The 21,777-nt window shown below is 46.5% G+C and overlaps 1 protein-coding gene and 1 pseudogene across 1 annotated transcript; both read left to right on the top strand.

The window, feature by feature from the left end:
- Positions 1-12,691: 12,691 nt before the first annotated feature.
- LOC122676705 lies at positions 12,692-13,809 on the top strand (annotated as a pseudogene).
- A 5,566-nt stretch (positions 13,810-19,375) lies between these two features.
- On the top strand, positions 19,376-21,452 carry CRCT1 (cysteine rich C-terminal 1). The gene is made up of 2 exons (XM_043877442.1): positions 19,376-19,472; positions 20,824-21,452. Exon 2 carries the CDS (start codon positions 20,837-20,839, stop codon positions 21,134-21,136), a length of 300 nt encoding a protein of 99 aa, XP_043733377.1. The 5' UTR covers positions 19,376-19,472; positions 20,824-20,836; the 3' UTR covers positions 21,137-21,452.
- Positions 21,453-21,777: the final 325 nt, after the last annotated feature.

Genomic DNA, 21,777 nt, shown 5'->3' with positions numbered 1-21,777 from the left:
GGAACCTAAAGAGATCAGCTACCTGGTACATGAAGAGTTTGGTGTGGGGTCTGACCTCTCTCTGCAACAGAGAAACTCTGAGCACTCGGGATATTGTGATACCTGCCGGGAACTGAGAGGAGTTCAGAGAGCTGGCCTCACCTAGAGGAATCCCACAGAACAACTTCCATGGGAGGGCAGCAACTGAACCCACCACATCAGAGTCCCAGCTCCTGGTCCCATCAGGCCACAGTCCAGTGGGGAGGTCAGACGCAGAAACCAGGAGTGACTTTCCCGTCACGTCTCAATGTCTGTGGGGTTTCTGTCCCTCAGCGGAGCAGCTGGCAGTGGAGTGGCCACTCTAGCAAGCACTGCCAGACTGTGTTCTCATGTTACAGCTCCCCAGGTCCTCCTTCAGTTCAGCTGTGGCCAGTGAATCAGGTAGAAAAAGATGGAAAGGATGTGGGGCTGGAGCACCAGTCCTGACTTCTGGAACCAGTTTTATCCTCTGAATGAGGAAGGATGAGCCAGATCTTTGACAAATTCCTAGGTGACCCAGAATGTCTAAGAATCACTCCAGCGGGACCTGACATCCCCCTATTTATCTAGAAGGGATCCAGAATTCCCAGGGTGTAAAGTCTCTTCGTTTGCCCGGCATCCCGGGGAGACCAAGGCAAATGCACTGGAGATAAGTGACTTTGGTCACAGTTTCCAGTGAATCAGGCTGAGTCAAGGTCAGAACGTGCTCTGCAGGGACTAGAACAGCGCCGTGGGCCTCCTCCCTCCCCGACAGTGATGACGAGCTCATTCCTTCCTTCCTTCTTCACACAGCAAGTATTTTCTGAATGCGGTGTGCTCTGCACTAAATCCTTGCGGACACAGTGGTGCATGGTGTGAGGCATCTGCCCCCGAGGAACTCTTTCAGGAAGTCTGAACATCTGTTAGGTGCCAGCCTCTGTGATATCCCCCAGGCTCACAGGGTGAGCACTCAGACACTAACGTGAAGGGTCTCAGAATCCAACAGGGGAGGCCAATTATGAGCCTGGGGCACAGCAGATGCCTGGTAAGAGAGGCCCTTCATTACAGGGAGCTGGTGAAGGGGTCCCACTGGGGCAGGTGTTTCACAGGACGGTCCTTAGGGCCATGTAGGAGTGGGGGGCAAAGTGTGTTCTAACTGAGGGTGCAGTAGGCATGTTCAGGGGTGGTGATAACATAATGTAGTTATAGCGTCCCTACAGTACAGGGGAGACCTGCGCCAAGCTCTTCATGTACCAGATAGCTGATCTCTTTAGGTTCCCAGTTCACTGTTGACTCCTCAGGACCCAGAAGATGCTCTGAACACAGTAGAGGCCCATTAAACATTCGTAGGAGGCAGAGGGAGCCTGGGGAGATAGAAGTTGCCCAAGTATGAAGAACTCAGGCACCATTTGGAGGGACTTGGACTGTTTTCCCTTTGGGGGTAATGTGTTTAGTCTCTTAGTTGTGTCTGACTCTCTGCCACCCCCGGGACTGTAGCCTGCCAGGCTCCTCTGTCCATGGGATTTCCCAGGCAAGAATACTGGAGAGGGTAGCCATTCCCTTCTCCAGGGGATCTTCCCGACCCAAACCCTGGTCTCCTGCATTGCAGGAGGATTCTTCACCATCTAAACCAGCATGGGAGCCCCACAGAACTATTGAAAAATTCAAATAGGCTCAGGGTTACATATTAGACAGATGGCAAGGGTCTGAGGAAAGAAAGCAGTAGACTTGCGAGAAGGAACCCTGGATGTGTCACTGGATGTGGGATTAGGATGAAGGAGAGGCTGGGATGGCTCTCAGTCTTGGGTCTTGGGGCCATTTACTGAGGGAACTGAGGGGACTGGTGGGGAGGGGGTAGCGATAGTGGGTTCTATGCATTGGTTGCTGTCAATGGTGGAACATCATTTTTGCCCTCCAGGGCTAGAATAAAGAACAGGGAGCAGGAGGAGGGAGAGAGGCAGTGATGGGGGGCCCTTGATGGAGGGTACTTAAGGACTGAGAGGGTCTGTGGATATTGAGGCAGAGGTGAAGAGACCAGAAGATGAGTCAGCTCAGTTCAGTCGCTCAGTCATGTCTGACTCTTTGCAACGCCATGGACTGCAGCACGCCAGGCTTCCCTGTCCATCACCAACTCCTGGAGCTTGCTCAAACTCATGTCCATCGAGTTGGTAATGCCATCCAACCATCTCATCTTCTGTCATCCCCTTCATCTGTCTTCAATCTTTCCCAGCATCAGGGTCTTTTCCAATGAGTCATTTCTTTGCATCAGGTGGCCAAAATATTGGAGCTTCAGTTTCAGCATTGGTCCTTCCAATGATTATTCAGGACTGATTTCCTTGACAATTGACTGGTTTGATCTCCTTGCATTCCAAGGGACTCTCAAGAGTCTTCTACAACACCACAGTTCAAAAGCATTAAATCTTTGGTGCTCAGCCTTCTTTATGGTCCAACTCTCACATCCATACATGACTACTGGAAAAACCATAGCTTTGACTAGACCAACCTTTGTAGGCTAAGTTGTATCTCTGCTTTTTAATATGCTGTCTAGGTTGGTCATAGCTTTTCTTCTAGGGGATGAGTAGAGAGGAGTAAAAAAGACTTTCTAGAGACTGAATTCCCTGGATGAAACAACCTTCAGTCCTAGGATAGAGCCAGACATTTCCCCAGATTGCATTTGAGTGGAAAAAACTGGCATAAGGGTAGCAGGAAATTTCAGTCATTTCATCATTAAGCTAGAGACTTCAAGCCTCTGGTAAATTGCTCAGACTCCTATTGCATGACTCAGGCATGCTCTACATGCCTGCCAGAGCCAGAGCAGGAAGTGAGAAGATGTGAAAAAGTCTTGACCTTGCAAGGTCAGGGGGAGTCTGGGGAGAGTTGGCTGCGGTGGGCATGGTGGAGGAGGAGAGGGGATGAGGGGCAGTTCCAACCTACAGTTGTGAGCTCTAGTTTCTTGGATATGTGGGTGTCTTTCCTCTTTGTTACAAGTAAGATACACTTCCTACTTTATAATTTTTTATTTGTCAACAGAGTCACCACTACTTGAAGTTGAATGACATGGAGTGATGAAGAGAGGACTCTGTGTGTGTGTGTGTGTGTGTGTATATCTATATGAAAAGTGGTCACTTTTCATTTCAATAAACCCTAGTTCCTTCTGAGTGCAAGGCAGCCCCTCGTCAGTCGCCAGCTGGGCTCAAGAGTTGGGAACCGTGAGGCTCCCCAGCCTCTGGCACTGAGATTTGTCTGGGCCACGATGTCCCCTTCTTTCCAATTGGTTCTGTTCAGTACACCAGCCAGGACACCCATGTTCTCCCAACTTTGGGAATTCAATAAAAAGATAATGTAGGGTTCTGACTTCCACGGAGTTTATGATCTTGGGGGTAAATGACATCCACATATGCGGCTGTGCAGGGTGTGATGAAGCATCTGGGAGAGTGAGGCTGGCAGGGAGGGCGCCTGGAGACCAGATGGGAAGGGAGGTCACAGCTGAGCTGCAGATGGAGGGGGAGAGGGTACAGTGTTCCGAGTCCCAGGAGCAAGGAATGTGCATAACTCTCTCCCTGTGCCTCCAGCACCAAGGATGGTGCCTGGTGCTGAGCAGAAACTCAGAACATCTGCAAGACTGAACAGAAGCATCAGACAGTTTTTTTTGGTGAAGCCTTCTCTGATACTTTCAGTGAGTTTAATATCTCTGCACTCAGCGAGATATTTTATTATCCAAGGAATGTGATAATAAAATCCACATTTTTCCTCATTGCAGGAAAATTAGAAAATGGCGGTAAGCAAAAGGAAAAAGAAATGCTCAGGATTCCCCACCCAGAAGCACGTGCTGCTGACATTCTAATACAGATCCATCCAGGCATTTTTTTTCTGTTTATTTACGTGTATTATTTATGAATACACAGACATATTTGGCGAGACTTACATAAACAGAATGGCCTTTATCATTTATGCTGTTGTAACTTTCTATGAATTTTAGAAAAAACTCTCAAATCTACTTTGCTGAAGTTTTGGTCCGTAGTCACCTGCGTGCATGCTAAGTCACTTCAGTCGTGTCTGACTGTTTGCAACCCTATGGGCCATAGCCTCCCAGGCTCCTCTGTCCATGGGATTCTCCAGGCAAGAATACTGGAGTGGGGTGCCATGCCCTTCTCCAGGAGATCTTTGTAACCCAGGGATCGAACCCCACATCTCTTGTATCTCCAGCACTGGCGGGCGGGTTCTTTACCACTAGCGCCACCTTGGAAGCCCCCATAGTCACCGGTCTGCTCCTATTAGAGCTCATCAGGACCACTCTCAGTGGGCAAGGATGGTGGCCTCCTCATCTCTTACTCCCCTAAGCCTAGCTCTGGCCTGGTTCCCTATAGGGCTCAGTGTAAGTGGGCAACTAAAACAATTCCCTGCTGAAGACATTCCACTGTTGATGGCAAGCATCAGGGCAGACTAAGCAGCCGAGAGGGGCAGCCCGGCCTCCCAGGGAGTCACAGGTCACACATCCCTACTGGACACACACTTTGCCTCTGTGTGACTGCTGTCTGCTACTCTGCAGCCAGCCTCTCCCGGCTGCCTGGTCTCAGCTGCCAGCCTCTCCAGCTGCGAAAACAAGGTTGCTCTGTGCATGTGGCTCCCAGGAGCCTCCTGGGCTATTTTTATTCCTCGGGGTCTCCACCCTGGAAATTTACTTCCTCTCCCAGAGAGGAATCCTCCTTTCTCTGGTTATTTACCCTGGAGGCTCCCACGGCATGCCCGCCTCCAGGCTCCAGCTATGGGAATGCTCCCCACGGAGGAGGAGATAACACTGCTGCTGGCCCAGAGCCCCAGGAGGCGTGCGCTTCGGGATCAGGAATCCATAAGCAGGTGGAGCTAGGCAGGCTCAGAACGAAGCGGGAGGTGAAGCTCTTTCGGGAAGTGCTATGTGCACCTGAGGGCCCCTGGCAGCTCTGTGAGTCAGGCTCTGGTGTCCCTGCTTCACTCATGTCGTTGACATGCATTTCTTGGAGGTGGTGGTGCCCAGGCGGGCAAGATGATAGCTCTGTGGTTTGAGGCCAGAACTGCTGGAGCACTCTTCTGTCCAACACTCCAATCACTTGGGGCAAGAAGAAAGCCCTATTTAAAGGCCATGTTTACACTATCTTTCAGAAGAGGAGTATTTATGGTTTGCTTTTTTTTTTTATTGTAGTACAGTTGACATGTAGCGTTATGTATGTTTAAGATGTACAATGTGTTGACTTGACACATGTATAGATTGCAATGTGATGACCACTGTAGCTTTGGCTAACACCACTACCATGTCACATAGTTACTGCCATTATTTATTTATTTATTTATTTATTTTGTGGTGAGAACATTTAAGATCTAGTCTCTTAGCAACTTCAAAGTATATTGTGATACAGTTGACAATATCACTATGCTGTGCATTACCTCCAGAACTTACTCATCTTCTAGTTGCAACTTTGTACTCTTTAACGTCTCACAGATTCCCACTTCCAACCCCCCTCCAAGTTCGTAGTAACCACTGTTCTACTCTGTGTTTCTATGACTTAAGCTTTTTCAGATTCCACATGTTTAAGTGACATTTTTACAGTATTTGTGTTTCTGACGTCTCAGTATAATCCCCTCAGGTTTATTCATGTTGTCACAAATAGAAGGATTTCCTTCTTCTTCATGGCTGAATAATAAATATTTCACTGCACATATGCACCACATTTTCTTGATCCATTCATCTGCTGATGGGCACTTAGGTTGCCTCCATATCTTGGCTATTGTGAATAATGCAGTAAGAAACATGGGAGTGCAGATAACTGTTTTTAGTGAATTTGTTTATTTATTTATTTTTGGATGTGCTAGGTCTTTGTTGCTGCATGCAGGCTTTCTCCAGTTGCGGCGAGGGGTAGCTACTTTCTAGTTGTCACGTGTGGGTTCAATAGTTGCAGCTCCCCTGCTCTAGAGTGTGGGCTCTGCTGTGGTGCACAGGCTTAGTTGCCCTGTGGCACGTAGCATCTTTCTAGACCAGGGATAAAACCCATGTCCCCTGCATTGGCAGGCGGATTTTTAATCACTGGACTCCCAGAGAAGTCTCAGATATCTTTTTGATATCCTGCTTTCCTTTCCTTGGGCGATAAGCCCAGAAGTGAGTTTGCCAGATCATATGGTAGTTTTATTTTTAATTTTTTGAGGAACCTGTATACTATTTTCCATAGTGGCAGAACCAATTTACATTCCCACCAATAGTGCACAAGTTTTTTCCCACATCCTTGCCAACACTTGCTGGTTCTTGTTTTTCTTTCTTTTATTATAGCCTTTCTAACAAGTGTGAGATAATATCTCACTATAGTTTTGATGATTATTTCCCTGATGATTACTGATGTTTAATATCTTTTCATGATATTGAACTATGAATGATTGTTGGCTATTTAGAGGCCTTCTTTGGAAAAATGTCTATTCCTTTTTCTTTGGAAATATGCCTATCAGATTTTGTTCTGTCACTGAGTTGTATGCATTTTTAAAATATATTTTGAGTACTAACCCCTTATCCAATAAAAAGTTTGCAAGTATTTTCTTCCATTTCATAGGTTGCCTTTCCATTTTGTTGATTATTTCTTGTGCTGTGCAGAAGCAGCTTTTCAGTCTGATGCAGTCCCACTAGCTCTGTTGCTTGTGCTTTTGGTATCATATTCAAAAAGTTACTGCCAAAACCAATGTCAAAGAGCTTCTTCTCTGTTTTATTTTAGGAGTTTTATGGTATCAGGTCCTATGTCTAAGTCTTTAACACATTTTGAGATAACTTTTGTGAGTGGTATAAGACAGAAGCCCAATTTCACTTTTGTGCATGCTATTAACTAGTTTTCAAACACCATTTTTATGATCTAATCCCCTAAGGACTCTTGGCCTGTCCACCACTTCTCAGACGTGATACTCAGAGAGTGAGCCACAGGGCACTGTGATCTGAAGAACAACATGAGCCCTAGAGGCCAGCCTTCTCTGATCTGTGTGACCTTAGTCAAGCTGTTTGGGCTCCCTGAGCACTGATTTGTTTCTTTGAATAACAGGAGTAATAACCATCTGTTCTGCCCAGTGGGGTCATTAGGAAGATTCACATAAAATCATGAATGCAGAAACACCTTATAAATAGCAAAATACTCTCTGTAGGGAAAAGTTAAGTACTTTTTTTTTTCTTGAGGAGAGGTACAAGTAGTGACTTGGCAATTCAGACAGACCCAAAGTGGTGGCAACCTGTCCATCTTACTCTATGGAATTTGTCAAGCCCTGAGCTAAGACTCAGATAGCCTGGAGTTATAAGGCTAGAATAGGGGCCTGGAAATGCCCTGGCAACAATCCTGACATCTCTGTGCTTCCACTGGTCATTGATTACTATTAATAAAGGCAGTAGCAATAATGACTAGAGTAAGAGTGGCTAACTATTACTGAGTGCTTCCTGCAAGTCAGGTCGGGGGCTAAGGGCTTTGTAGACATTATCTCAAGTGATCCTCATACAACTCTATGAGATGGACATTGTTATTGCCCCATTTTATGGATGAGGAAATAGGTTCAGAGAGGCTACATAGCTAGTAAGTGGCAGAACTGGGACACAAGCCCAGGCTGCATCTTTGTTTATCTTTGAGCATTTTCTCTGTCATCTTTTATCATCTCTTGTCATCTCTTGACCAAAGACATCCTGTCAGTATCAGACATGTAAGCCTTCATTTCCAGATATCAATGAAAACAATTTAAATAAATTTGATCTCATTTTAGGTAATTAAACCATGTTCTGAAACTTTTTAAATCTAGGTGTGTGTATTAGTTTCGCATTGATACTGTAACAAATTACCATAAACTTAGTGTCTTAAACTTAAGACAAGTTTAATAGGTCAGAAGTACAACAGGGGTCTTACTGGGCTAACACCAAGGTGCTGGCAGCTGGGTTCCTGGAGGTGCTAGGGATAACCCACTTCCTTGCTGTTTCCAGCTTCCAGAGACTGATCACAGTCCTTAGCTCGAGGCTGTTTACAAAGTGCGTCACTCCAACCTCTGCTTCTGCTGTCACATCTCTTCTTCTAACATTGACCCTTTTGCCTCCATAAAAAAGATTCATTGGGCCCCCTTGGATAACCCAAGACAATTTTACCTTGTCCATATCCTTAAGCTAATCATATCTGCAGAGTCCTCTTTGCTATATAAGTTAACCTATTTGTAGATTCTGGGGATGGTGCTGTGGCCATATTTGTGGGGAGAAGCAACTCTCTACAACAGCGTGTATCAGGGCTGTAGTGAGTAGTAAAGATAAGACAAATAAATTATAAAATTATGGATGAGAGCAGCACTCAGTAAAGAATGCCTACTGAGATACTTCTCTGGTTAGCGTCTAGCAAAGGGAGGACTGATCTACAAAAGAGAGCAGGAAAAGGCAGCCAGGCAGCAGATGCTTTCAACACTACCCTAATCTATCTAGGGCTGTAGTTTGGATGACCTGATGGGAACATCTAGTTTTGTTCACCATCAAAAGCTGAGGCCATTTGGTAATCCCCCTCCCACCAAGCATCTACAGGTTATGACTCAACTTCTTTGAGAAGTTTTCCTGCTGGAAGAGAATGCACCCACCTGGCCAACATTTGATACTCATGCACCTCTTGTAAATTGCCATCATCAGTCTCTTGTGAGTTAGATGCAGTGACTCAGCATTGTCAGGACTGATAAGCTCAAAGGCATGGATGAGGAAGGGTAATCGAGGAAGTGCCACCCTTGGGAGGGTTCTTGGGGCCTGTCAGCTGGCCCAACCCTGGTGATGCCAGACACTGCCTTCTAGAGATAGGTACTTGATTCCTGGTTACTTAGAGCAACTAGCAGTGAGGATTATGTCCAACTTTTCTAAACATGAGATTTAGACAATGATTCACCATGTTTACTACTATTTTCACCCAAGGTTCAATAGCCACTTTTAACAAGGAAATTGTATAAAATAAAGCTTGTTAGAAAAAAAATCACAAGAAGCAATAAAATATTCAAGCAGCAAGGTGCTATGGTGGAGAGAGGGCTGGTAGTATGATTTGAATTCCAACCTTTAAGTCCCTATGTGATCTGGGACAAACTTCTTTCCATCTCTGAGCCTCAGTTTCTTCATCTGCATAGTAAGGACCATGGTCTAAATCAGCGATTCTCAACTGGATGGGACATTAGAACCACTCAAGGAACTTTTGGAGGCTGTCAATGCCCAGGCCTTATTGGAGTTGGGAATCACTGTTTCTGAATGAACCAAGGTCTTTTCCACATCTTCTATCACTCTGTGAAAAGTTTGGAATTTTTCAATGAAAATCTGGGTCCTGGGATTTCCTTGGAAGTCCATTGGTTAAGACTGTACTTCCAATAAAGGGGACATGGTTTCAGTCCCTGTTTGGGGAACTAAGATCCCACATGCTGTGTGGTGCATCAAAAAAATTTTTTTTAAAAATCTGGATTCAGATTTATTGGAGGCATCCATCCTCCTTACTGGACAGAAAATTCAACTGAACAAGGAAATTAAAATTGAGTGCATACTATCTACAAGGCACTAAACTAGATCCATTGGGATGCCTGCAATCAAAGATCTTACTGTGTGTCAGCTAGGCAGCCACATACTCAAATAATTATAGGTAAAAGGGAGTGGACATTGTTTCTTTTAAAATTCATCATACTCATGTATTAAATGAATAATCCCTTTTAGCTCTACTGGACTTCTTTTTCCAGGAATTCAGTCTGAGTTTTATATTTCTCTGCAAGGGGAGGGGGGTTGGTGAGATGGATCCCCTGTTGCACAGAGCTCTGGCAGGCAAAGCAAGCTCCCTGGCTCCCACCTAGTGGTCTTCATTGAATATTTAGAAGTGACACAGCATCAGGCTCCACTTTTAATATTGACCGAGTGTTTACGATGTGCCAGATACTATTCCAAGAGTTTTATAGATGCTAACTCATGTAATCTGCAAGTGATCCTATTAGATAAACACTATTACCTTCCCCATATCCCAGATGGGACAGTGAGGCAGAGAGGTCATGTCACTTGCCCAAGGTCACTTGCTGGTCAATAGGGAGCTGGGACTGGACTTTGGTCCTAGAACTCATGTTCCTAACCACTTATAAATGTATTCTGTACCCTCCATGAAATGTTCCATGTCTACCCATAATAATGCCCTCAAAGGATGAATAACATGGGAAATACTTATGTTAAAATGCCAGGTAAAAAGTTAGCATGATAAACTCTTATAAAAGTATTTTATCATTGACTGGGTAAAGTAGAAACAAAACACAAACCCTAAAAAACTATACACAGGGAAAAAGACTGTATATAAAATAATAAAAAGAGACTGGAAGGAAAATAGCAAAATATTAAGAATAATCAGAGGATGGGATTACAAGTGAATTAAAAATTCTTCCTGTTTGTATTTTTTCATAATGACTAAGCTTTCCCATAATCTCATTCCTCAGTGACAAGTAAGATGTTACTCTTTGAAATATACACACTACTATAGACAAAATAGATAACTAACAAGAATCTGCTGTTTAGCTAGGGAATTCTACTCAGTTATCTGCAACTGCCTATATGGGAGAAGAATCTAAAAAAAGAGTGGATATATGTTTATGTGTAACTGATTCACTTTGCTATACACCTGAAACTAACACAACATAGTAAATCAACTCTACTCCGATAAAAATTAAAGAAGATGACAAAAGCTCTCAAAGAATCACAGTAGAGCTAAGTTCTGATACTGCAAAGAAACAGTGTTGGTTTTAAAAATTAGCAGATCAGTAATTTGAAATTTTAAAATAACTTTTCTCATGGGTATAAGAGTATTCATAATGATAAGATTATTTTAAAACTAGCATTTTTAAAATGTTTATTAATATATTATTCTTTTTAAAATATAAATTTATTTATTTTAATTGGAAGCTAATTATTTTACAATATTGTATTGGTTTTGCCATACGTGGACATGAATCTGCTATGGGTGTAATTTTTGTTGGCTGGGGCTGCAAATTGCATGATCAGTTAGGGCAGCTCCCCACTGATTTGTAAGCTGATTTGGGGGAGGGACTGAGGAACACTTAACTCAGTTTCCAAAACACCCCACCATGGAGCCGTCAAGCAGATGACCCACAAACTGCAGAACAATTATACCAAAGAAATTCTTGCACTGTTAAGAAACTTCTAGGACCCACAACAGATTTCTCAACCTAGGGATCTGGCAAAAGGACTGAGAATCCCCAGGGAATTTGACTTTGGAGGCCAGTGGGATTTGATTACAGAACTTCCACAGGACTGGGAAAACAGACTCTTGGAGGGTACAAACAAAACCTTGTGTGCACCAGGAGCCAGGAGAAAGGAATAGTGTACCCACAAGAGACTGAGCCAGACTTGCCTGTGAGTGTCTGAGTGGCAGATGCTGCAGAGTCAGGGGCACTGAATACAACAGTGGGTGCACAAGTCCTTTTCAAGGAGGTCGCCATTATCTTCAATTAAGTGAAAGTCGCTCAGTCATGTCTGACTCTTTGCAACCCCATGGACTATACAATACAGTCCATGGAATTCTCTAGCCCAGAATACTGGAGTGGGTAGCCTTTCACTTCTTCAGGGGATCTTCCTAACCCAGCGATTGAACCCAGGTCTCCCACATTGCAGGTGGATTCTTTACCAGCTGAGCCACAAGGGAAGCCCAAGAATACTGGAAAGGGTAGCTTATTCCTTGCCCAGGGGATCTTCCCGTCCCAGGAATTGAACCAGGGTCTCCTGCATTGTAGCTGGATTCTTTACCAACTGAGCTATCAGGGAAGCCCATTATCTTTATTGGGCTTCCCTTGTGGCTCGGCTGGTAAAGAATCAAGACCCAGTTGCCCCCAAAGTCAGTCACTCCCATCAAGAAGCCTCTTATCCTTCTCCATCAGAGGGCAGACAGACTGAAAACCACAACCACAGAAAACTAACCAAACTGCTCACAAGGACCACAGCCTTGTCTGACTCAATGAAACTATGAGCCATGCCGTGTAGGGCCACCCAAGACGGACTGGTCATGGTGGAGAGTTATGACAAAATGTGGTCCCCTGGAGAACAGAAAGGCAAACCACTTTAGTATTGTTGCCTTGAGAACCCCATGAACAGTAATGAAAAGGCAAAAAGATATGACACTGAAAGATGAACTGCCCCAGGTCAGTAGGTGCCCAGTAGGCTACTGGAGATCAGTGGAGAAATAACCACATAAAGAATGAAGAGACTGAGCCAAAGTGAAAATAATGCTTGGTTGTGGATGTGACTGGTGTTGGAAGTTAAGTCTTATGCTGTAAAGTACAATATTGCATAGGAACCTGGAAAGTTAGGTCTATGAATCAAGATAAATTGGAAGTGGTCAAACAGGAGATGGCAAGAGTGAACATCGACATTTTAGGAATCAGTGAACTAAAATGGACTGGAATGGGTGAATTTAACTCAGATGACCATTATATCTACTACTGTGGGCAAGAATCCCTTAGAAGAAATGGAGTAGCCCTCATAGTGAACAAAAGAGTCTGAAATGCAGTACTTGGTGCAATCTCCAAAATAACAGAATGATCTCTGTTCATTTTCAAGGTAAACCATTCAATATCACAGTAATCCTAGTCTATGTCCCAACCACTAATGCCAAAGCTGAACAATTCTGTGAAGACTTAAAAGACCTTCTAGAACTAACACCAAATGGCATTTGGTGCTACTTTGGAAGTAAAGACCTCAAAGGAACTGAAGGTTGCGGAAGCCATTGGACGCTGTGTGTCTCTGAATGTGAAAGGACCGTGTGTGTCAGAAAAAGAGCGTGGTGTCGGTGGCGTGGGTCAGTGGAAAATCTGTGGCCTGGATCCCACAACGATGTTACACATCTACTTTGAAGTAGTCACCCAGCACAGCGCCCGGATCCCGCAAGGAGGCCAGTTCTTCACTCACTGCCAGACCCCCGCACCCAGCGGTGCATCCGTGTGACCGCCGTTGCCCGCAACTGGGCAGATGTGCAGAGACAGCTGAAGCACGTCAAAGCGGCGCTTGACCAGGAGGCGGCTGCGATGCTGATGGCGAGGCTGGGGGTGTTCCGAGCCGAGTCGGAGGAGGGGCCGGACGCGCTCCAGTGGCTGGACCGACAGCTCATCCGGCTGTGTCAGAAGTTTGGACAGTATAACGAAGAAGACCCCGTGTCATTTAGGTTATCAGCTTCCTTCTCTCTATACCCTCAGTTCATGTTCCATCTTAGAAGGTCTCCACTCCTTCAAGTCTTCAACAACAGCCCTGACGAGCCGTCGTATTATCGGCACCACATTGCCCGGCAGGATCTCACCCAGCCCCTCATCATGATCCAGCCCATTCTGTATTCCTACTCCTTCCACCGGCCCCCAGAGCCTGTGCTCCTGGACAGCAGCAGCTGTCAGAATTCTGCTGAGAATTCTGTCAGAATTCTTGCTGACAGAATTCTGCTCATGGATACTTTCTTCCAAACTGTCATTTATCTTAGTGAGACTATAGCCCAGTGGCGGAAAGCAGGCTACCAGGACATACCCGAGTACGAAAACTTCCAGCACCTCCTGCAGGCGCCCCTGGAGGACCCACAGGAGATCCTGCAGGCGCGGTTCCCGGTGCCGCGGTACATCCACACGGAGCACAGGGGAAGCCAGTCTCGATTTCTTTTGTCCGAAGTGACACCGTCTCAGACACACAATAACCTGAGTGCTAGCGGACAGGAAACGGGAGCGCCCATCCTCACTGATGACGTTAGCCCGCAGGTGTTCATGGACCCTCTGAAGAAGCTGGCTGTTTCCAGTGCTTGTTGAGCTAAGGAGATGGGCAGGAAATGGAAGGAAACAGTCACTTTGTGTTCATAGTTGTTTATAAAGGCTTAACATTCCTTTTGTTTTGTCAGTGGATTTTAACAAATAATCAAAGGAAGTGTTAGTCTTTAGATTTTCATTTATTTGTGTTCCTTATCTGTGCCCTTTCCCTACTCCATACAATTATAAGGTCATAAACATTTTGGTATTGGTAGATGTTTATATGCTTTTTGTATCCTAACTTTCAGAGTCTGTATAAAATCAGAGCTAATGTATTTTGGCAACTTGCTTACATGAAAATCATAATGATCAGAAAGGCAATAAATCTGGATGAAGAAAAAAAAAGATGTCCTTTTCATCATAGGGGACTGAAATGCAAAAGCAGAAAGCCCTTTTTTATAGTGATGCTTAAATAAGCTGCCTGAGTTTGCAGATCTGGGAACTGGTGCCAGACAGTCTGTCCAGCTTAGAGCTGAGGTGTTTCTCCCTGTCTTACTTCCTCTCACTGCAGTTTTCACTGTGAATATGCCATATTTTGACTACCTTATCAGCTAACTAAACTTTGATGACTTTAGTGGGGACCTAACTTGCCCTCAGGACACTGTTTGTAGGGTTCCATTGCAGGCTTGCAAAACCTATGTCTTGCCCACCCGTCCCCGTCCACCAGGTTTCCTATACAAAAAGGATTTTCTCAGGCTGGACGCTCTTTCCTTAGAGTCGACCAGAACCCAGGCCTCACTTCTGGCAACTTCCACCGAAGTCTAGTTCTCCAACTTCACCATCAGCATATACCTGTTCCCTGCCACCTCACCTTGGGCAGAGCACAGATGCCTTCTTTAGGACCACATGGGGAAAGAGAAGCCATTCCGAGACTTCTGCCCTTCCAAAGGGATTCTTATTGCTGAGTCAGTGCTCTTTCTGAGTTCTCTTGGTGGATCAAGTTCAGGTAAGGAGAGACGCCAACCGCCCACACCATCTGCATGGGGCCTGCTTAAAACAGCATCACTGAGACAGCCAGCATTCATAGTCCAGACTGTGGCGTCAACTGGGATTCCCTGGTGGCTCAGTGGTAAAGAATCTGCCTGCCAATGCAGGGATGCAAGGTCAATCTCCGGGTTGGGAAGATCCCCTGGAGAAGCAAACAGCAACTCACTCCAGTATTCTTGTCTGGGAAATCCCATGGACAGAGGAGCCTGGTGGGCTACAGTTCATGGGGCTGCAAAGGGTTGGACACAACTTAAGTGACTAAACAGCAGCAACAACATGGCATCATCTAAGAATGAAAAAGACATTAGATATTTGGCCTGGTCTTGGCACTTTATTTTGGATCTGTATCTTTATTACAAAAGGTCCATTTAATTTCCATGGAGGGAATTTTTCCTCCATTTCCTATACCAAACAGAAGTGAGTACTTCCCTTCGCAGAGGTCTAGAACCATATTGACTGAGCGTGGGAAATCAGGAGCATAGCAGAGCTGCTTGTGAGATTGATAGGCATTGAACGCATCATTATCTTAGTTAGAGGCCAGCAGTTCTCAGGGGATCTTCCTGTGGGTTAATACTTGACATACTTACAGAGGGAGGAATTGGGTCCTTGGGATGTGAGGGGAGGGTAGTCACCTGTGCCCCTTGTGAAAGATGCTATCAGCATCCTGCCTTTGGTTGGCATTGCGTGATGCCAGGTCAGAGCTGAACCTGTATAAAAGGCAGAAGCCTCAGACAGCATCTCAGTCCACCTGCCTCCAGGGTAACCTGCTCCAGTGTTGAACCAGGTAAAGGACCAGGAGGGACTCTTGGTGCTGGCACTTTGGGTAGAGAGAATCCCTGGGTGGAGCCTGAAGACAGTCTTGAAAGAAGACAAGGAGAAAAGTGGATTTGGCAGGGAAGTTTCTGCTGGAAAGGGGAGGGAGGATTAGGAGAAGGGAAAGGATTGGCATCTTTCTGAAGTTGCAAAGAGTTCATTTGAAGTTATGGAGTTCCTAGGTTGAAACTCTTTGCTTGTCTCTTGTAACTCATTTGGGGAGACTGGGTTTTAAAATCTGATCACCAAAAAGAAGAAACCTTGTGAAATTATAGTTCGGTTTTAAATGTAAGGAAGTTATCTTGGGTTAGTTGAACTTAAAATTTCTCTATTTTCTTCCAGCTCCATTCAGTTCCTGCCAAGATGTCCTGCCAGCAAAACCAGCAGCAGTGCCAGCCCCCGCCCAAGTGTCCCCCCAAATGCCCACCCAAGTGTACTCCCAAGTGTCCTCCCAAGTGCCCAGCCCCGTGTCCCCCTCCAGTGTCTTCCTGCTGTGCCCCCAGCTCCGGGGACTGCTGCAGCTCTGGGGGTGGAGGCTGCTGCCTGAGCCACCACAAGCTTCGCAGATCTCTTCGACGCCGACACCAGAGCTCTGGCTGCTGTGGCAGCGGCGGCAGCCAGCACTCTGGGGGCTCCGGCTGCTGCTCTGGGGGCTCCAGCTGCTGCTCTGGGGGCTCCGGCTGCTGCTCTGGGGGCTGCTCCTCCGGGGGCTGCTGCTGAACTGGGTCATGAAGACCACTGAAAAATAACACTGCAGGCTTCAAAGAGCTGATGACCTGCCCAGCCTGAGTCTTCTCTTTTTCTGGCTTGGAAGAATGGAAGAAGAGAATGGAAGGGCTTCCGAAACGCTCAGAACTTCCCTCTTCTTCCTGCCATGTTCATTCCATGGTGAGGTCTGGAGGTGTAACCTCTGATACTCACTGGCCTGATTTCCCACTAGATATAGTTCTTTGGAGGACTCAGTATTGGAATTTGGGTTGTCGCTGTAACCATAAAGCTTTTTATTCCTGGTGTCACTGCCTCCTGATTGTTTTGTTCACCTCTCCCACTCCCCACCCACTGCCTCAAGCCATCTTCCCTCCCCTTCTTCTAAATACAAGTCAACACTTAAAAAATCAGTTTGGGAAACAGATCTTGCACCAAAACTACTTAGACCTCTGGGAGACAGCATTTCCTTTTCGGATCTGAAGGAGGGGACTTTAAGCTTGAAGGAAAGAATCATGTTGGAGACCATTACTCTGACACAAGCTTCCCATGAGAAGGGTTGGGAACATGATTTTTCAAAAGGAGATGGTGGGACCCAGAAAGGTCACAGTGAGATGACTCTGAGAGGGTTTCTTTCCAGCATTGGTGATTATTAAAAACACACACACACACATACAAAACTTTATTTCCTAGTCACAGGCAATAAGATCATGTAAAGTGCTCATTCTGGGCCTCAGTGAATAAACACCTTTACTTTACTGATTATTAAAGTGCTCATTCTGGGCCTCAGTGAATAAACACCTTTACTTTACTGATTATTATAATCCTGGGTGCTTCTGTTAATTGACTAGAAAGGAGAGCTGATGGAGGTTAGTTTCTGGGGGACGAGTTTAGGAGGCAGGTAAGGAATTTCTGAGTCCATTTCCTCTGGCTCCTGAAAGCCAGAGTTTGAGTCTGAATAGGGAACCAAGAGGGGCTTCCCAGGTGGCTCAGTGGTAAGGAGTCCACCTGCCAGTATAGGAGATGCGGGAGACCTGGGTTCAATCCCTGGGTCAGGTCAGGAAGATCCCTTGGAGAAGGAAATGGCAACCCACTCCAGTATTCTTGCCTGGGGAATCCCATCGACAGAGGAGCCAGGTGGGTTATAATCCACGGGGTTGCAAGGAGTCAGACATGACTAAGTGTCTGAGCACAGGCAACCGACAAGGACTCCTTCCTCTGCACCCCTTTGGTTGGGGTGGGGTGGTGTGTGTGAGGAGGGGATGGAGACAAGAGCCCAGGAGCTTCTGTCACTGGGTTGGGTTTTTCCTTTAAGAATAGGCTGATTCCTTCAGGAAAGACTCAAATAGTTAGTGATAGAAATAATTCTGCATCAGCCTTTTATGTACAAGATGACCAATTAGCCCTTCCTTTGATAAGAATTAGCAGTGATGGGTAATGAACGTTAGTATATGAGGCTACAGCAAGTCCATACAATGAGCATGTACTTGCCCAAATCGTCTCCCAGAGGAGATCCTGTCTCCATCTTGTTACTTCATTACTTCCTTCTCTTTTCTACTATTGACCTCACCTCTCTAGTATCTCATCTGTACTCACTAACAGGTGGCCCTAGGTACATGCAACCTGTTAATCAGGCTCTAAAGCCATGTTGAACGAAATTGGTATCTTTTCGTGACTTACCTTTCCTTGTCTGCGCCCTCATGCCACACCCAGCTCACTCATTCCCAAACCTGTCTCACCATCAATTCTTGAATTCTTAGTCTTGGATTTCTCTTTTACCTTATTATAATCATGGTTGTGGGCAGCTGCACTGATTAAGAAGCAGTTCTGATACCAGTTAACCTCCAAAGTCTCTCCCAATTCTTAAAAGTTGGTTATTCTCTATGTGTGTGTTAGTTGCTCAGTTGTGTTTGACTCTTTGCAACACGTGGACTATAGCCTGCCAGGCTCCTCTGTCCATGAAGTTCTCCAGGCAGAATACTGGAGAAGATCCCCTGGAGTGGGTAGCACTCCCTTCTCCAGGGGATCTTCCCAACCCAGGGATTGAACCTGTATCTCTTGCATTGCAGATGGATTCTTTACCATCTGAGACACCAGGGAAGCCCTAGTTATTCTAAAGGCACCATTTTTGATGGACACTTTGGACCTTGGGACAGGTCTCCTAGCCTCCCTCCACCCTCTTTCTCCACACTTCCTTCCTTCCTTTCTCTTTCTTTCCTTTCTTCCTCCCTTCCTTTTTCTTTCTTCTTCCCTTCTTTCTTTCGCTTCACATTGGGCAGTGGCCCCAGGGAGAACCTATCTTCAAAGGGAGTTTGAGATGAAGTCAGGAGCAGAGAGTCTCACAATCTGACTTAGTATTTGTCACGTGGACCAGCATCCTGTATATTTCTTTTAGGTTCATCAGGGTTATATGCGGGTATGATAGATAACCTAACCTAACTACATTCACAGCTTTCCTGGTCTTAACTGTTACATAACTTTGCTTGGGTTTTTCTTCTTGTCTTCAGTAACAGAGAGAAATTGCCACTGAGATTCCCATAGGCATATCTCCACCATCATCTTCACTCAATCCCACCTGAAAGAATTTGGATGAAACCCACCAGGCTTTTCCCATAAACTTTGGTCTTCCTTGAGGGGCTAAGGACCAAGATCCTGAGAGATGTGAACCAAGATACCAACTGGACTACAAACGACCATCTAGATAGCTACCTTGGGATGAGTGCGTGAACAGGGGAACAGTGTGTGTGTGTGTGTCTGTTTATGTGTATGACTGTACACTGTAGAAAAGGGCAAAGAGAATAGGTCCCAAGAGAGGGCCAGACCTCTCCTCACTCGGGCCCCCCAGCCCTGTCTTAGCACACACATAGCCCTCCCAGCTATGAACAGAGTCCTATTTGGAAAGCAAACATGCTGCAGCAATCCTGGCACCTCTGTGAGGTGACTTGAATACACACGTGCACCACCTCCGGGGCTACCTGAGTGATGAATGTCTCTGGGATGTGTCAGCTGACCATGTCTGTTGGGAAATGGGCCCCTCCCAAGAGCCAGTGCCTGGGTTCTTATAAAAGGTTCTCTGGCTGGACACTGCTCAATCCACTGCCTAGCAGGTGGCCCACTCCAGTTGGAAAACTGAGTGAGTCTTCTGGTGAAGCCAGGGTCTGGTAAGTCTCCAAGTGGAACTTGGGGGAGGAGGATGGGAAGAGTTGAAGACAGAGGGGAGGAGAAGGCAGAACATAGCTAGCAGGGAGATATAGAAGGAAGGCCCTGGAGAGTGCCCTAAGCTTCAAGTGTCAGTGTCCAGGGCCCTGGAGAGCGCCCTAAGCTTCAGTGACACTTGCCTGGTGTCAGTGAGCACGTGGAAGCTGGATTGGGGGTGGGGGGACTGCACGGTCACACGGCAAGTCTACAGCAGAGATGTGACTCTGCTAGAACCCAGGTCTTTGGCTCCCTGGACGGGGATGTATTTCCATCCTTTGCCCCACTCTCCTTTTCCTTATGGTCGTGGGGGATGACAGACATAGGCCAGGACATGCTTCTGGTGTTTGTGGATTCTTTAGACCCAAATGACTGGGACAGGCAGATGCATGTGTGACTTGAGTATTTTCTAACTGTCGTCGTCGTTTAGTCACTTAGTCATGCCTGGCTCTTTGTGATCCCGTGGACTATAGCCCACCAGGTTCCTCTGTCCATGGGAATATCCAGGCATGAATAGTGGAGTGGGTTGCCATTCCTTCTCCAGGGGATCTTCCCCGATCCAGGGATCTAACCTGAGTCTCCTGCTTGGCAGGTGGACTCTTGACCACTGAGCCACTGTGGAAACCCCATTAGTGTTAATGCAATGCTGATGGCTAGGGGAACACTTGAAGGCCTATGGCCACAGAGACATGGGAGAGGGGAAAAGAGACAGGGAGAAGATTTTGGACTGAATCAGACAGAAAAATTGCCACAGTATCCTTTCTTTTCCACTGTAAAGAACTTGGGTGGTCCTTACTCTAGTCAGAGAAAATGGGAAACCATTGATTTCTTTTCATAGGCTGTGGCTACTGTAGGCAGGTTTTAACTCAGGGGAACTCACTCACTGGAATACCTGTTTGGAGGTTTTCCTTTGCTTCCCCTTTTTCTTGCTGTGTGTGTGTGTGTGTGTGTGTGTGTGTGTGTGTGTGTGTGTGTATGCGTTTTCCTTCCTGGCATTAGGCCAGGCTCACGTGGCTACTGTAGGCAGGTTTTAACTCAGGGGAACTCACTCACTGGAATACCTGTATGGAGGTTTTCCTTTGCTTCCCCTTTTTCTTGCTGTGTGTGCGTGTGTGTGTGTGTGTGTGTGTATGCGTTTGTGTGTGTGTGTGTGTGTGTGTGTATGCGTGTGTGTGTGTGTGTGTGTGTGTGTGTGTGTGTGTGTATGCGTTTTCCTTCCTGGCATTAGGCCAGGCTCACGTGCTCACAAAGGCACATCTCAAAAGCCCTGTTTGGAAAGAAACAGAACTCGCATACGAAAAGCTGCTTCTCTTTCAGGTTCTCCGTGACGATGTCCTCTCAGCAGAGCGCCAAAGGCTCTCCCAAGGGCCCTTCGCAGGGCCCCACCCCTTGTCCCGCCCCGGCGCCCGACACCTCCTCCTGCAGCTCTGGGTGCTGCGGCAACGGCTGCTGCGGCTCCGGCGGCGACTCCGGCTGCTGCGGGGACTGTGGCTGCGGCGGCTCCAGCTCCGTCGGTTGCTGCTGCTTCCCCAGGAGGCGCCGCCGGCAGGGTAGAAGCGGCTGCGGCTGCTGCGGAGGCAGCAACCAGAGCTCCCGATACTCCAGCTCCTCCGGCTGCTGCGGATGCTGAGGCCACTCCCGTACCCTCGCGAGAGCTGCTCTCACCCCGCGCCTGTGCCCCTCCGTACCGCGCTCCCCTGCGAGGCGGGGCCTCAGAGCTTGCCTCCCCGCAAAGCTAATTGCTCTTGGATGTTCGGACACCCACTCTGTATTCAGCCTCACAAAGCTTCCTGACCCACGTGTGCTTTTTCTCCTTGGGAACTTGAAAGCCATGGGTGGACTTTACTGTCTGCAAGGGCTTGCAAACAGTTGGCACTCAATAAATGCTTACTGATTGGATTGTTGTTTGAAGACATGTCATAATAAAGCTTCTACCTCCTGAGAAACCCCCTCTGTTATTTGTTCTTTAGTTTTTTTAGTGTATTTATCATCGTGTTCTGTTACTCCATCCTCTCCGCTCAGCTCTGGCTTGGCAGATTTGTAAAAGGTGGGAAACTGAAATTCATGCCTGCATAAGAGTGGCTTTCTGGTACTTAATCTTGATAGCAGGAGTCACATATGGAGCCAGGCAGTGTTCTGAGGGCTTTATGGGACATGCATCATCTCACGGTGACTCAAGGAGGTAGGTGCTGTTAGCCCCATTTTACAGAAGAGAAACTGAGGTTAAGGAGCTGGCTCAAAGTCACTCAGCCAATGCATGATGGACAAGCC

This window comes from Cervus elaphus, chromosome 20 (genome assembly GCF_910594005.1).
Source record: "Cervus elaphus chromosome 20, mCerEla1.1, whole genome shotgun sequence".
In the NCBI taxonomy this organism is placed as follows: domain Eukaryota; kingdom Metazoa; phylum Chordata; class Mammalia; order Artiodactyla; family Cervidae; genus Cervus; species Cervus elaphus.
The sequence above is the reverse complement of the archived record's forward strand: the minus strand, read 5'-3'. Positions and strand labels throughout refer to the sequence as shown.

Excerpts from the sequence above, each read along its gene's own strand:
- CRCT1 (XM_043877442.1), top strand. The coding sequence starts at position 20,837 with ATGTCCTCTCAGCAGAGCGCCAAAGGCTCTCCCAAGGGCCCTTCGCAG.